Source organism: Periophthalmus magnuspinnatus, chromosome 16, assembly GCF_009829125.3.
Source record: "Periophthalmus magnuspinnatus isolate fPerMag1 chromosome 16, fPerMag1.2.pri, whole genome shotgun sequence".
Lineage (NCBI taxonomy): Eukaryota > Metazoa > Chordata > Actinopteri > Gobiiformes > Gobiidae > Periophthalmus > Periophthalmus magnuspinnatus.
In genome coordinates this window covers 27,122,775-27,139,525 of record NC_047141.1, presented here as the reverse complement: position 1 = coordinate 27,139,525, position 16,751 = coordinate 27,122,775, and the positions used below count along the sequence as shown (strand labels likewise).

At 38.5% G+C, this 16,751-nt stretch overlaps 2 protein-coding genes across 8 annotated transcripts; one reads left to right on the top strand and one right to left on the bottom strand.

The window, feature by feature from the left end:
- Positions 1 to 744: 744 nt before the first annotated feature.
- On the bottom strand, positions 745 to 3,185 carry c16h1orf43 (chromosome 16 C1orf43 homolog). Of its 2 annotated transcripts, none has more exons than XM_033980940.2 (7): positions 2,896 to 3,185; positions 2,701 to 2,802; positions 2,415 to 2,511; positions 2,272 to 2,325; positions 2,041 to 2,207; positions 1,907 to 1,965; positions 745 to 1,829 (listed from the first exon to the last, which is right to left on the bottom strand). In XM_033980940.2, the coding sequence occupies exons 1-7, from the start codon at positions 2,956 to 2,958 to the stop codon at positions 1,622 to 1,624; spliced, it is 750 nt and encodes a 249-aa protein (XP_033836831.1). In that variant the 5' UTR covers positions 2,959 to 3,185; the 3' UTR covers positions 745 to 1,621. The 2 variants fall into 2 exon arrangements, with proteins under 2 accessions (XP_033836831.1, XP_055083880.1); XM_055227905.1 differs by having other exon boundaries at positions 1,738 to 1,822; positions 1,903 to 1,965; positions 2,896 to 3,170.
- Positions 3,186 to 3,226: 41 nt separating this feature from the next.
- si:dkey-92i15.4 (uncharacterized) lies at positions 3,227 to 16,436 on the top strand. 6 transcript variants are annotated; one of them, XM_055227895.1, is made up of 9 exons: positions 3,227 to 3,420; positions 3,669 to 3,791; positions 6,723 to 6,756; positions 7,315 to 9,503; positions 10,580 to 10,775; positions 13,667 to 13,765; positions 13,852 to 14,101; positions 14,700 to 14,816; positions 15,503 to 16,436. In XM_055227895.1, exons 4-9 carry the CDS (start codon positions 7,360 to 7,362, stop codon positions 15,664 to 15,666), a joined length of 2,970 nt encoding a protein of 989 aa, XP_055083870.1. In that variant the 5' UTR covers positions 3,227 to 3,420; positions 3,669 to 3,791; positions 6,723 to 6,756; positions 7,315 to 7,359; the 3' UTR covers positions 15,667 to 16,436. The 6 variants fall into 6 exon arrangements, with proteins under 6 accessions (XP_055083870.1, XP_055083867.1, XP_055083868.1 ...); XM_055227892.1 differs by lacking the exon at positions 3,227 to 3,420 and having other exon boundaries at positions 3,675 to 3,791; positions 6,723 to 6,812; XM_055227896.1 differs by lacking the exons at positions 3,227 to 3,420; positions 3,669 to 3,791 and adding an exon at positions 5,410 to 5,559.
- Positions 16,437 to 16,751: the final 315 nt, after the last annotated feature.

Here is a 16,751-nt window from a genome sequence, read left to right as displayed (position 1 = left end):
TAATGTAAATGATCAGTGTAGAATCTATAGGGATGTTTCTAACAAGTGGAGTTTTAATGTTTCAATAGTTTGGAGTCTCAATGGCACTATGTTTCTAACAATGGTAAATGTTAATGTGAGTAGCTTTTCCTTCTTGTAAAACATTTCAGTTCACTGTTTTTTCTGTAAGTAACTACTAAGTGTGTAAATATGATCCTTTGTTCAGAGTTGTAACTGTAATATCTCCTCTAAGCTTCTTTGTACTTATTTATTAACTTTAAACTCTTGTCTTGTTTGATATGAGATTTTATATGAAGTATATTCAAATTGGTTTTGTGTTTGATGCTCTAATAAAGTTTTAAAACTATTGAATTGATGTGTGGTGTTGTCACGATGATAAAATTTCAAACTCAATTTCAATACTAAGGAATAGATTTGAGACTCAAGACCAATTCCAATACCACAATAATACTTAGTAGAATGCTTTGTTTTTCAACATTATATCTTAGTTCTCTCTTTTATATCACCATGAGGTGCATTATATATATATATATATATATATATATATATATATATATATATATATATATATATATATATATATATATATATATATATATATATATATATATATATATATATATAAATGATCTACTTTAACACACCTTACTGCTGTGTTAATTCTATCATGAAACTTAAGTACAAGGGCTCCCTCTGGTGGAAGTCATTTCGCACAACAAAAAGAAGTTACAAAGATGTTTTTTTATGATTTTACTCAGGCGGCAAATTGTAAGGCATAAACATGTTGGCTTTATTTTTCCTTAATAAAGTACATTATGTTGTTCTATTGGCAGTAACATGACAATACATGACAATACAGTAGTGAGTAAGTTGGTATAGTTTTCAAGTATGGCTTTTATTAAACAAAGATTAAGGCCTAACAAATACAGGCACAGTGTGTAAACATAAGAGATGAGACATTAAACATAACATTGGCATTGTACTCAGTGAAGCCCATTACCTTCTACTGTTGTAGCTCATGGCACAAATATAAACAGTGTGCTAAGTTAACAATGCTGCATAGCTTCATACTGTGCAATAAATACTGATTGTCTGATGCTAAATACATTTTGGTCAAACAACTCTTAAGTGCAATGGCTTTTTTGAGAACACAGCCGTGCAGTAACAGTTAAAGCAAATATTGTATAAGTATTGTGAGAGTGCTTTGATATGTAGTAGACTGTAAACCAGGCTTTCTGTGCAAGTACTAAGTAGGGATGTAACCATATTGAATCTCACAATATGATATTATCACAATATGCATCTCACGGTACAATATTTATCGTGATACTTTGAGGACAGAATTGCAAAAATGCTATTTTTGTCTTTTCAAAATGCTTTCAAGACTTTGGTGAGAATCATAACTGCACTTAGCCAATTATGTTTTCATGCTGCCTGCACTGAAACACAGCAAAGGATCATGGTCTATGTAGTTTCATGTTTTTTTTTTAGCTGCTGCAACCAAACATTTAAAAGGAGCTTTGTGATTTGAGATTTCAGTTATGGCTACATCCCTAATATGAAGGCAGTGCAGTGACATCTGTAGGCACTACTAGGACATTCTGTTAGGCAATGTTTACTTTTAGAGTGTACTGTCCAGTGTGTTGTAGTTGTCTTTGAAGTTCTTGAGCTCCAGAAGGTTCCTGGGTCTCTTGCGCTGGGCCATGAGGGAGGTGCTCTGGGTGGGGGAGGTGAGTGAGGTGGGCTCTGTGCTGCTGGTCAAGTCTTTGGCTGCAGTTTGATGCTGAGCCACAGAGGCACTGCTGCTGCTGCTGCTGTGGGACTTTACACTGAAACAGAAAACACATTGTTTTCCTCCACATTCGACATTCCACACAGGGATTAGCTAAAAAGGACACAAACTTACAGAGAAGCCAATTCATTCAAAGCTTCTTGGTATTTTACAAATTCAGCTTCTCCAAAAGCCTAAAAAAAATTACCTCTGTAAATATGAATAATAATTTTTGTGATAATTAAATCTAAAATGAAATAAAAAGTAACCTCTGATCCATGGCGGGCTTTATTGTAACCCTCCAATACTGTGTCAATGAGGGAGCTTTGGCTGTTCTGAAATAGACAGTGTGAAGTTCGGAGCTGGAGAAGCCATGTTCTAAACCTCTTTCCTGTTACAGCTGTCGAAGCTCCCCCCAGCTCACGAAAAGGAAAATCTAACACAACAACAAGTGTCAAACAATCTACCATCTTAAACCACATTAAAGTGAACATGCCTACCTGTATCTCTGATGGCATCTAGTGCTCTCATTCTATATTTGTAGTCACAGGAAGCTGTCAAACGCACACAGAACATTTACATTATATTATCTGTAAAATATAATCTCACCAAAATAGAAGAGGCAGTAAAGTGCTTTTCTTACCCGATGTGAGCCTGTCGTCATCTGGAGACAGCAGACGGGGCTCAAAGTGAATCCTTTGGACCTGGCAGAGTTTGGCTTCTATCAGCTGTTTCAGCTCCTAAATAAAAGATGAATCAGGAGCAGAACACTACCAAAATTAAAATAGGCCATATGCTCAAGTCTCTATATACGTTCATTTTAAAGTACCATTGTCAACAATCAGTCACTTTATGCTTTGTTTTATTTAAGTAGCCTACACATAAACTGAAACGTTCATCAGTATCAACCACACCGTCTCTGGTATCACCTTTGGGGCGTTGTGTCCGATGGGAGCGTGAGGTCCTCTTCTGGACTTCATGGCAAACCTCATTATTTGTCTTTTCATGAAGATGAACAACAGAACAAACACCTACAATAAAGAAGACTTGTTACTCACTGAGGCTTTGCCATTAAAAAAACTAATAAACATTGAGCATAAATGGATCACAGTCCTAAAACTCACCAAACTTCCATATGCCATGACAAGCACCACGTTCACGCTCGACAGAGGAGGTTCACTGGCCATGGCTGGACTGACCGTTCAACTGTTACAAAGTATGACTCTTTAATTCTAATGTAAACAAAGTAACAATTCATAATACTTCCGAAAGTTGCCTTGTTAGAGACACTTGTCTTGGTTCTAGCGTCTAGCCGAAAAACGTTAGGTAGAAAAAAAGAAAAGGAGAGAAAAGGGAAGTGCTTTGAGTTGTTGCATTTTGCTGCAGGGCAGCTCCGTTTGTTGACTTCCGCCTTGGTCACGTGACTTGAAATAGTACGTTTGACGTAGTGGGGACGTGCTCGTGGCCTGTGCTGCCCTGTTCTGCCATCTGCTGTCTGAGACACCTGCACCTGTCTGCCACATGCAACAGCTGAGTGATGCTTATCGTTTTATTCAAATGTGCCGCCCAAAATATGAAAAACAGCCTTTGACTTTACCCTGCTTGACTTGTCTGTACTTTTTCATCTTTTCCTCCCGCGCAAGCTATTTGTGAGTGATCTTTTACACCAAACAATGAAGAAACTTGTATCTGGGTGGGTTAGCCAAGCCCAATTTGCATTTGTCCTGCAGAAACAATGAGTCTTTTAGTGTTTATCAGGCCCAGTGTGGGAGCTGGAGCAGTTTAACCCACTCAAAACGGTTATTTATCTCTGCTGTCCATGTGTCTGTGGGTTTTTGCATGTGATTGAATCTTGAATGCATTTGGACAAGTGCTTTCTCTCTTTGCTTTTCTGCAGACAAACTGGAGCATCATACCATCACACAGACTGACTGAACATGCTCAACCATAACCACAACTTCCTTTCACCCTAAAGAGGCAGGTGTAAGAAAAACTTAAGAAAGAGCCAACGTCTCTAACTGTAAGTCTTTTTATACTTTTACATGTCTGATTCCCATTTATTTTTAGTTTATTTGTTTGTATAGGTTGTCCAATACCCTTTCTATTACTGTTTCATCCTTATCAAACTAATAAGAGAAAGAGGAGTTGATGGTGTACTGTGTTGTGTTTTTTAAATTTAACTAGGCCTACAGTCTAGAATTACATTTTATTTCTTCAGTTAGGTCCACGTTCTTACTACAAATTGTATCTGCTTTAGTCTTGGTTGAATCCATAGTTTATGGTTAAGAATGTGGGCCAATTAAAGATACATTTTTATTGCCTGTTGAAACAAAATTCAATTTGCAAAAGCAAGGGAGTACTGAATGAAGTCAAATCAGCTCTGCTTAGTGACAGCTCAATGTGTGTTCAGCTTTCACTTTTAATAATGAGACATAGTTTACCATCAGTGTGCAGACAATGAGCTTGTTGCGGTAGATATAACAATTCCCCAGTTATGTCTCTGTTGTGGTTGTGTTATGTTCAGTATGCATCAGTAGCTGCGGGAAGGAAATTCTAGTGTTGCAATGCACCGTTTTTAAGAACAGCAAGCAAATAGAAGTAAGCACTCAAAAAATCAAGATAAATATTAGAAACTAAACTTAAACTGTAAATGTAAACAGCAAAAATGTCTTGATTTCTTTCTGATCAAGGCCATTCTGATTACTCACATCAAATTGAGCAGTTTGCATGCCCTTTAAGTCCTTTTAAAGGTTTAGAAATCAGATATTAATCAGATTTTGGTGAGCTTGTAACTACAGCCAGTGTTTCCTGAGATTTTTCCTGAGACTAGAGGTGAGAGGTATATTGAAATGGATAATATTGCATTGTTGTTTTGGATATATGCAAAATTAGAATATTGCATATGTTGTTTATAATAATACTCTGGAAAACTGCTAAGAAATATATCATAAATGCAACACATTTGATCTGCAATAAATCAAACAAGTTTATGGTAAACATCTTCACTTCTGAGGTAAATTTTTCCATTGTCACTGTTTGTGCGGGACTTGAACCTCAGCCCTGACCTTCAGTCACTCACATTTCAGATGAATTTCCATAATATTTGTCTGCCAGTGTATGTGTTATCCAGCTTGTTTTTAGTCTATGAGGGAAGAACATTATACTTTGGGAGGCCTTCCATCTCTTCTCTATTGATGGGAAATGCAACAAGAGCGGTGCTTCTAACAATATTTATCCCCGTTGGTATTTCCCGTTCTTACATGATCCTTATGTTTTCTCTGGTCTCAATTAAAGACACTGTTATTATGTATTTTGATACCTGCACAGCCCAGACTATTAGGTTGCTTTAGGTGTGGTGACACTATAAGCCAGTATTGAGAAATGTCATTCTGCTTACATTCCAAACTATTATAGTGTATTCTCTGCTGCCTCCAGCTACGAAACGCTAAGAGTTCTGTGCTGCCAACAAAGAAACGTTATTGTCCATAGGTGAGTTGCCTTTTCAGGCTTTAGTAAAAACATTTAGTGCTGGATGGATAGGAGTTGAAGTAGGCTGTAGTATTAGATAGGGAAAGACGGAACAAACAATAGAAGGGGGAGGAGAGATAGACACAGACTAAACTACAGGAGGTAAAACCAGTGGGGCAAGTTGCAGACATTGTATACACTGCATCATGTAAAGTAGATGGAGAGAGCAGATTTGGGACGAGAACAAGCAGCGGATATTATTCTATGACATTGATTTAAAAATACAAAATGGGCTTTAATGAGTGTTGACTTTTACAAAGGTAAGATCAAATCGGATGTGGTAGTTGTTGCTTATATCCCTGTGTTTGTTGCTATATGTGTCATTGTCCCTTTTGTGGTTGACCGAGCAGTTTCTGGAGTGAGGGGAGTTAATCTGCCCAGATTATACAGATGGGACAACAGATGTGTGTGTGTGTGTGTGTAAATCGACACCAAACTTGAAAATGCCTGTGTGGCAAAATAACTAGACTAGACTAGACTAGACTAGACCGATCGTATTGATCATCTATACAAAGGTGGATGCGGAGTGATCAAAGAAGCTGTAACAGTGCTTGGGATTTTGGTTCTGTCTAACACTCAAGTCACTATCTCAGTGGTTTAATCTTTGTCAGGGTTTTCCAATCACTACGGTCACACTGTTTAAACTGAGAGCACATTTATGTCTATATTTAAAAGCAACTTAACGTACTGGGCTTTTTGCACCGTTTACGCTGAGTGGATTGCCGTTGGGTGAGTTTTTCCAGTTTTTGTTCGTAGTTTTGCTGACGCTGACTAGTAGTGTAGAATATGCCACTTATGTAAACACCAGTCACGATAGGAAGGCTTAACTGGGTGCATTGTTAGTAAACCTGTTGTGTGAATTGACTCATTGAGTGAAAATGTGCAGAATGCATGAGGACCATATACCAGGCATGACACAAATGAGAGGATCTTTGTTTCTACTGAATGTGTCTTTATTTTTTAAGACTGTGCTTCTTAAACTTTTGACATCAATTCCTCGTAGAGACATATTTGGTCTTCCAAGTACCATTTGAACTGGGTCTATAATGGGACAGTGCCATGACTAGTAGTTCTAAACAAGGACTACCTCAAACATTGGTACAGGTACTACTTCCTCTGCATTTGTAGTATTTTTGAGAACCATTGCTTTACAGGCGTTCTATGCAACTTTTCTGGTATGAAAAAATGCTTTCTACGGTTAGCGGTGTTGCCTTTTCACAGATCTGACCTATAACTTTGCCTGGTGGTGTTACTTTCTAGTCTGTAGTATTGATAAATTGAAATAAGGTCCAGTAGAGATTGCAAAACTACATAAACATGCATGGATGACATATAAAACCAGGCATATTTTTGATGAGGGAACATCGATTTGTAATTCCCTTCTTGTTGTGCTTATATTTTGTTTTCTTTTTTCTTTTTACAGTCAAACCAGGGCTTCACTTCAGCACACAGACTGAGTGAGTATGCTCAAGCAATAACCACAACTTCCTTTCACCCAACTAAAGAAGCTGATGTAAGAAAAACTTGAGAAAGTGCCAGCGTCTCTAACTGTACATCTTTTGCATGTCTGAGTCCCATTTATTTTTAGTTTATTTGTTTGTATATTGTCTGCTCAATAGCCTATCCATTTCTCTTCACGCATATCAAACTAATAAGAGGAACAGTTGAATGTGTACTGTATTGTATCTAGAATTACATTTCATTTCCTCAGTTAGGTTAGGTTAGCTTACTATAATTTAATGTGTCGACTTTAGTCTTGGTTTAATCCATAGTTTAAAATGGTTAAGAATGTGGGTCATTTAGAGATGCATTTGTATTTCCTGTTGAAGCAAAATTATATTTGCAAAAGTGAGGAAGAATTGTATGAATTCAAACTTCTCCAGGCCTGTTTTTGATGAGGGGATGTTGATTTTGCACAATACCCCCTCTTTGACTGTAATTCCCTAAGTGTTGTGGCTATATTTTGATTCCTATTTTTGATTTTGTAAATAATTGCTTTAGTTTTTGTCCATCAGGTCATGGAGGCTCTCTTCTGAAGACATCACCAGCACTTGTGGGCGATGGATTTTCTCTCAACTACAGGGAGAGAGTACAACACACAGACAGGGGCACATTTTACCATCCGATCTGCCAACTCTTTGTCGTACAACGAAGCGTGGAGAACCTCCAGGTACAAGCAAGAAGAGAAGGAGAGTAGAGACAGACCTGGAACAAAGACTGAATCAAGCCTTCATTATCAGCCCAGAATCTGCAGTGGGGTCAAGGGTCAAAGTTTGGAAAGCGACAAAACACCCATCAAACAGAACCAAAGTAGTTTACAAGACGACAGCTCTAAGTATGACCAAACTGGAAAGTCAGAAAGACGGGGTCGAACTGAGTGGAGGAGGAACTACTTGTCTAGCCGGAGTAAAAGTTTGGACTGGGGAACTAGAACCAAAAGTCCAGAGCGATCATGGAATTATAGAGAGGACATTCTTGGCAGGACAGGGGACAGAAGGGCAGAGGGAAGTAGAGTAATGTCGACAGTATATGCCTATAACACCGTAAACAAAACCAATGACCAGGACTTTTCTTTAAGTAAAGCCAAAGGACAATCTTTGCCATCTAGATATACATCTGCCTCCCTTGGGCCAAAAGGAGGTCAGAGTATTTTGGAGAGGATTGAGAAACTATATGGATCTATGGTGTGTGGTAACACGGAGGATTACAAAACCACAGAGTCAGTGACTCCTTATAAGGGCTCGTTTAGTGGTACCTTTCCCAGACGCTTCTCTTCAGGTGAGCAAAGACGGAGTTCAGGGCAAAACGGGAATTCTCTCTCGTGGACAACTTGTAAAGATACTTCTGTGTCAACTGTTCCAAACAGGATTACAACATCAGGGTGGTGGCAGAACCAAGACAATACCACCAGTTATGCTGAAGGAGGTACTTTTCAAAGCAGAGTGTTTATAGATATAGGTACAAGATCATTGGACAGGGCAAGGAGCAGATCAACACAAGCGGCTAAAATCAGAGCCGCTCGAGCTGCAGAAGAAATGGACAAACCAGTACAGTCCAACACTTTTCTGAGAGGTATATCGGAAGTAAATGCAACGCCAGGCAGAGAGGAGACAAATAAAATGGAAGATATGAACCACAAAAACTGGAGCAGGATGACGCTAAAAGAAATAAATCCTGGGAAAAAGGAGATCCAAGCAGAAGACATAAACACTTGTGGACAGATGTGGGTGAAAAAAGAAAATTCTACTGATGATATGTTCAATTCACAAAAATACAAGATCACGTCCGTTGAAAATAATAATAACAAGCCACTTGTCAGTTCGGCGGCAAGTGTCAGGAATAAAATCAACCAATTTGAAGCTTTGACACTGCGCAATCAGACTAGTAGTCCAAGGAGGGCATTTTCAGTGCCAGAATATCTCAGTAAAACCTATAATGGGGTACAGAGGAGCAGTTCTGCAAAAGCTATAGGGTCACTCAAGTGGGGAGAACTGAGAGAAGAGCAACCTGAGAAGCGTGAAGTGACGGACATCAAGACATTTGTTTCAAGAGGAGGGAAAGAACCAGACCAGGAAAAACCTATGAAGAAGGAGACTGATATAAAAGGTATAAGATATGAGGTTTCTAAATTCAAGAGAGTTCCAGATAAAGAATTTCAGAACGCCAGGGATCCTAAGGGATTTAATGAATATTCTAAGACAATTCTGGATCTTTCCAATACTAAAGTTTCCCCCCCAATTATGGATTTTAATTTTGATGAGACTGATTTTGGTAAAGTTGTAAATCCATTGAAATTAAGAGACATCAATACAAGCAGTGGTTCTGATATTTCTACACCAACAAGTAGCGACAGTGATGAAACTCCCACAAACACACCCGGTACCTCACCCCATCTGTCCCCCACCGCACCACCTCAAAAGACGCCCCCCTTAACTTTAAACAAGTCCTCTTTGGATAGTTCTACTCCACTTACAAGCAACCTACCTGATCTAGTCTCCAAGGATGATTTGAACGGGAAAAAGCGAATTCTGGACCTAAATGCGTGGTTGGATGGTTTGAATCCACAAATAAAAGCCTGGGAGGATAACAAAGAGGAGGATGATGATAGCACGCAGAAAGATGAAGATTCAAACTACGATTCAGATTCGGGCGAGTCCTCGGTCACAGTCACCAGTGCGATGAGCAACAAGAGCTTCTCAGTCAGGTGAGTGTTCTGAGGTAATGTAATTATAGTATTAATTACTCATGGGAGTAGTCAAAACGTTTTGTAATAGTATTTGGTAATAACACTACTCAATAACGGACAATATGTATCATGTGTTTAATTTTTTGTTGTTTTATTTATTTAATGAGACAGAGAAAGTGCATATATACATTCTAGTCTCTGGGCAGACTAATGTTATAGTTACAGTAATCAGATTAACAGAAAAAAGATCCAAAAATGTCTGTATTTAATGCAATAAAAATGTGGACATTATGGGAAGAGTAGCTAAAGTTTTACTTAAGTAGAAATACTGTAACTTCAGTAAGTAAATGTGTGGCGCGATAACCCTATTCTTAAAGTTGCTCAAGTAAATTCAAGTCATCACTGTCTATTTGTGTCTGTTGTCATGATACTGAGGTTTCAAACTCAGTTCCAATACTCACCACTTTTTAACAATACAATGTAATGTTTGATGCAAAAAATAAGTTCATTTAAAGTGGAACTAATCACTAAATCTACTTTATATTGGTTCTAAACTGTGTACTTGGTGTTTTAATAGCATTATAATTTTTTGCCATGTTGATGCAAACTAGGTAAATTTGCAGCTTTCTGGTCAAAAACACCAACGTCTGTGCTGCCGTTGGTAAACTCTGCAATTCCCAGTAGTTGGTGACTTCACAAAAGACTGCCCTGGTTACAGATTCCAGGTGTTTCTGATTACAAACACCTGATTGCAGGGGTGGAGTTTGAAGTGTGGAGACCTGTTAGACTAATCACACTCATGTGTCAGACACCACCCCTCCGCTCCCTGCACGCTCTTCTTTAGTCCTCCAGGTGTTGCCCAGTTTAGCAGCTCTATTTGAAATGTGACTGTGGGTGGAGCTGGTGTTTAGTCTCACTTTAATATTACTGTGTGGTTTCCAGACCAGGCCAAATTGTGTCCTATTCAGTATTTTTCTTCAGTAGACTGTTACAGATACTTCAAATGAGCATCTAGTTATGATACTAGTTTTAGTATTGATTTGTATATGTTCATTTATTTAGACTAGTTGTAATAGTAATCTGTTTTCCCATAGTCTTGCAGATCTGTGTAACTTTGCTGGAGTGGATTATGAATCAGAGAATGACACTGACGAGTGGCAGCCAGCAGGGCGGCGCTCTGCATCTTTGAGCTCGGACATCTCTGCATTTTCTCATGTGTCTGTGCTGCCCACGGAAGAGCTGGACAAACTGATAGAAGATGTCAAGAGTATTGGAGATGACAACCTGCAGGTAAGAACCAAAATACCAAATCAACATATTTATGTGTTATAGAGACCTCCTATTGGTTGCATTCATGTTCAATGATTTGCTGTGATTTTGAAAGAAATATCTAAACTTCATCTAAATCTTCATCTAAATCTAAACTTCATCCACAAATGCTGAACCTAGAATTTATTTGATTGGTTCCACAAACTTACCGTATTAATCTTAGGGCCCCTCACACCTGACAACAATCACATTTTTGGGTTGAACAATGACACCACTTTCTGAAGATATTGTGAACAAATCATTTCACTTTTGTCTATTTACGCTGACAGAAAAGATAGTGAACTTGGTGCCAGTTTTTGTTTGATGTGGATCGGCCCACTATTTAGCCATACTAACCATAAACCAGGTCTGTTTTTTGACAGCTAAACTGAAAATTCTATGATAGAATTCAAGGTAGACTGACATCCAACCACACCACTCATACTTTCAATCAATGTTCCCTCTAATTTTTCACGAGTCTGAGCAAACACACAAACTCGCTGAGCGGTCCCATGGACCACTGTGAGCGACATCAGACGTGTGCACTGTGGTCATGCTGCATCACATCCATCCAAGTTAAATGGTTTATTAAAAGAATCAAATTACCGCATTTACATTTCTGTTATAAGACTTTTAATTAAGTGCTTTAGCCACTTATACGATGAAAATGACAAAAATCTTGCTCATGACCTGTGTAGTATGTTAATGCTATTGGAAGTATAAATATTTAATTTTAACTATGGCAAAACATGAGCTTCCAACCAAAACAAGCCAACTGTAAATTCCAATGTTGAAAACACACTTCACATTTTTATGATAAAGCTCTGACTTGTTTTATGAGTATAAGCCATTGTGAGAAGCTTTTGCTGTGACTGAGTGAGATTGTCCTACTGTGTCTGGGAGACAGTCTGGTAACTCTTTTTCAGTACATGACACGATCATTAGATTTTTACAACTCATAAACTAGTGACAGTTTTCAATGACCAATACACACTGAGAGGAATCTGTATCTGCACACCCAGCTGCTCTATTACTGTACATTTATATATCATATCAAAACACAATATATAATGTGTATTTGTATATAAAATATATTCAAAACAAGTGGTATGGGACAAAATAAATATATATTTACAAACCACACACTGCAAACAGTGAACAAACACACACTTCAAAATGTAAAAAAACACACACTGGAAACTAAAAACACACTGCACATGTGACAGTGTGACAGTCATTCTGTGACAGAGGTTGAAGGATCAAGTCCCGCTCGGACCAACTTCTGTCATTGTGTCCTTAGTTCTGTCATTGTGTCCTTAGGCAAGACACTTTGCCCAAGTGGTGTGTGCGTGATGATTGGTGGTGGTCGGGGGGGCCCAGATTGGCATTAGCTAATGCCAATGATTACACATAATACATATTTGACCCACAATTAAGTCAACAGCAGAATAAATCACGCTTACCGATCAGGAACTTCATCCAGTCCATCAAATCATAAGGTCCTCTGCTCCTGAGTCCCCTATGAGATCTTCACTCAGTTCCACGAGCCGCTCCGGGTCCGAGATGCTTCTAGTTTAACTTGTACAAACATCCACAGTGTCCTTGGTCGCGTACTTCCTTTGTTTTGTCCGTTTCGTCAAAACTGCTGCAAAACAGTGCGTAACAGTGCGCCCGAGGACGGGCCGTTGGACCGTTGAGGGGTTAAACACTTAGCATCATTAGCGAGTCTTCACTCCACGTCGGCCACATCGGCTAAAACTGTGGCCATGTCCCAATTCGCTAAATGCACCTTTTGAAGGGTCCCTTTGAAGTACTCTTCAAAGTGTAGTTTGCAGGTTCCGGACGAGAATCTGCCCTCCTCAGTGTAACCGCCATCATTTGAACGTATATTGCGCAACGGACTCCATTTTCTTCTCTTTCTTGCGTAGCGGCGGTGCATGATGGGATATAGAAGTGCGTGAAGTGTGCACGGATGCACGCTTCAGTTACGTCCGATCTCCATGGAAAGGGAGAAAGGGAAGGGCAGGTTTGTTGGCCGCATTCAGTAGGGTGCGTTGAAATGGGACAGCCCTTGCCGCGCCGGAACGTAACTGCCCTTCGATGCACACTTCGAATGGTGATTCTAAGGCCAGTTTGGCGAATTGGGACACGGCCTCTGATAGTGGGACATGAGGACGCCTGTCAATGACATGGATAAGCTGCTCAAATATGTATCTGAATCACATAATTGGCTGGAGCAGCTCGTCCCCGGTCACACTCACTGACTCACATTGAAAAATAGCGCAGAATGAATTGTTGTGTGTTTATTTTATTTTCAGCTCCGGTTCGATTTTTTTGTGCGCAGCGCAGATTTTCTGTGCGTGGAGACCATGTCAGCAGTGCACAATTGCGCACACGCGCAGTTTAGATAGAACAGTGCTTTCAATGTGTGTAAACGTCCACTGGCACCCCACCTAATATTCACAGTGGTTTCCCAGTGGTTTCCCATCCAAGTACTAACCAGGGCTGGCCTTGAATAGCTTCTGAGATCTGACAAGATCAGGCTTTGACAAGCCAGTATGTTGTAATGAACACAACTTATTTTATAATATTTTTCAGTGAATGGAAAATTACTAGAGATTAGCAAGACTCATTGTTGTATTACATTTAGCAGCCCCCATGGATACAGCAATCTTTTTGCAATATCGCGGATGTTGCTGTAATTATATACAGTCAATGGACTAATTACTTTCTAACAACCTTGTTCTTATACAGTTTATGTCTTATGTTCACATATAAACAGATTATTGCCAATGTATTTATATTTTTGTGGATATTCAAAATGTTTTATGCTTATATTTTTATAAATCTTTTATATACATATATTCTTGCAGGACTATGAGGATGTGCATGTGGTGGTTCTACATAAGGAAATTGGTGTGGGACTGGGCTTCAGTTTGGCCGGAGGGGTGGATCAGAACAAACCTGTCACTGTAAGCATATAGTTCTATTAAAATTATTATTAAAGTCACTGTCAACTTTTTCTATATTTTATTTTTTTGTCTTATTTGGTTCTCAGGTCCACAAAGTTTTTCACTCTGGTGTGGCAGCTCAAGAAGGCTCAATAAAAGAGGGGGACCAGGTCTTGTCCATAAACGGCAGTGCACTGAGTGGTTTTGCCCACTGGGAGGCGCTGAGGGTGCTGAGACGTGCTAAGAGCCGTGAGATGGGGGTGGTGGTGCTGAAGAAGCCCGACATGAGAGCACTGTCCGATGAGAGCACTTTGGCCATGACCCAGGGCCCGACCCCAGCTCAAGTCAATGAGACCAGTGGGTATTGAATGAATGAAATGAAGTGAAAGCTTAAGCAGGGGTCTAAGACAGAAATCCACCAGTATTCAGACCTGCAAATTTATAATTGTGTAGCCTGATACTTAAGTCAATTATATTCCTAAACTCTGCATTAATGTCCTACAATAGGAAATTAAATATAGTTTTGTTTTTTTGTTTAAATCTTGTTATAAAACTATCCATGAGTTTCAGAATGATGAACGTTTAGGTGTCATATTGATTAATAATTGACTACATACATCTTTTGAATAGAAAAAGTCCTCAAAATGTTGCCTAAAACCGGAATCTGAAACCCATGAATGTTCTGAATCCACACATATGTACCGCTATCATGTCATCATCATAAAAGGGCTCAAGTAACAATTTGTCATATAATACACATTTGGGAAATACATTTTCAAAAGGAGTATGAAACAAATAGTGCACTGTTGTGAAATGTTGTCATTGAAATACATTAACACCATGCCTTTGTTTGGATGAAATGAACAACATTTACCAGCCTTACGTGTGAACATAGTTTGAGATTCCTGGCTTAAAGTTTGAATCTTGTTTGAATCTACGTTTTGTCTCATTTCAGGTCAGTACATCACTGTGAGTTTGGAAAAGACCGACAGGGACCTGGGCTTCAGTCTGGAGGGAGGCGTCGACTCCAGTCTCGGCAACAAACCGCTCACTGTTCAGAAGGTCTTCCAAGGTGAGAGATAGGTGACTGTGCACTAGGACGTAGACTTGCAGCACAGTAGCTCTAAAACGCATGTAACAAATGATGGTGTCCTAGTTTACATTATAGCCACATATGTTATTAGTTTAATGTTTTATGATCACATACAACAAAACGTCATGTATATAGTGCATCATCTTCTGTAGCTGATCTTTTGAATTGGTCCACACAACTCTGTCCTGATTTCTAATATCTAAGATCTATAGAGTGCAACAGCTGGCCTGACTTCTGGTCAAATTTCCATTCATTTCCCTTTGACCTACAATCAGTAATTAGAACGGCAGCACTGTTGTATTCTCACATGCTATCTCCAGATTACTTCTAATAGTGTACCTGATAGTGTACCAGCTGACAGAAGAAGAACAGAGAGCCTGAACAAAGGCCAAGAAATAAACTTTCTTCTTATTTTTTATTATCTGAGCTTTTGTAAATTGTAAATATTTGTACCATTTTCCTCACTGTAAATATTTTTTGCACTGTTTTTGTTACTTTGGATAAGAAATCCACCTGAGTACTTTTTGATTTTGTTTTGAAAATTTGTTGCTATTGCTTAAAATGATGACATAAGTCCATTCTATAGACATCAAACATTACACAAGGAGCTACCACTGCATATTTCCAATACTGATGCTATGATTCATTTGATTAAATCTACACAGGTGGTCCAGTGGAGAAGGTGTTGCCAGGCGATGAGGTTTTGGAAGTGAATGGAGTGAGTGTGGTGGGACTGAGGCGTTTGGAGGCCTGGACTCTGATCCGAAAACTGTCTCCTGGTCCTGTCAGTGTAGTGCTACGGCGACGACCCCAACTTCAAAACCCATAAAGAGGTCCTCTAGTTTACAAATACTGTAGAGATTCATGTTAAAATGTGGTACAGTATTTAGTTTTTAGATTTTTGGACTGGTATTTTAGAGTTTTTCCTCCTAAATTATGAGTCCATTTAGTACAAAAATTGCTCTTAATGAGTCAACAAAAGTAGGCCACACTTTAAAACTACTATACCTTAACTAGCCATAATAAAGCTTGAAGAGAGACATAATTCACAATGCATAAATTGTATATAAAGAATGATTCAGACTTTGTAACTATCCTAAAACCCTTGATTCAATAGTTACTACACCTGAATTATTCTTAATAAACTGCTTGTTCAATATGAAGTCTTTAAGGCTGTGAATTGTATAGTATTATAAAATGTTATACAAAAGCCTTATTAAAAGGACAAATATCAGATAATACCTTGAAACAACTCCAAACGTCTGTACTTACTAACTACATTAATCTAAACTATTTAAGATAATTATTCTTAGGTCAGTTTCCCTCAAGTAGACATTGCGTGGCAGTGTACTAAAGCACTTTTAATGCCAAAAATAAACAAAATGCTAAAAAATCTACCTCAATGTTACCCGTCCACATAAAGAAGAATGCACTGATGAAGCTCCCATAATTGTGCTTAAAACCTGTATTAAGGTATAGACCAGCCTCTTACCACTTACCAATAATGTGACGTTTATATGTGAACAATGCTATTACTGATGTTGTACATATGTGTAAATCACAGAGCTTTTATTGATTTGTATTAAAATACTAAAGAAGCTTTTGTTCCACAAGATGGCACCAGAGTAATGTTTTTTTTTACTGTTTAACTAGTGTTGAAATAGTAAAATGTCAAACTCAATTTTCAACTCAAAATTACTGTAGTTTTTAGATTTTATCAGATGGTTTTGTATTATTTTCTGATATTGGTGTTTTTCAATTTCTAGAATGTGCAAGAGACAGATTTCCCTATTGAAAACACTGCATTTGACCCTGAAATATCTAAGCGGTAAATTCACAAATATTTAACCTGATGATTTGTATGAGAGACTAGACCCATTAACCTCTAGCATTACAACAAAAATCTGAATTTTA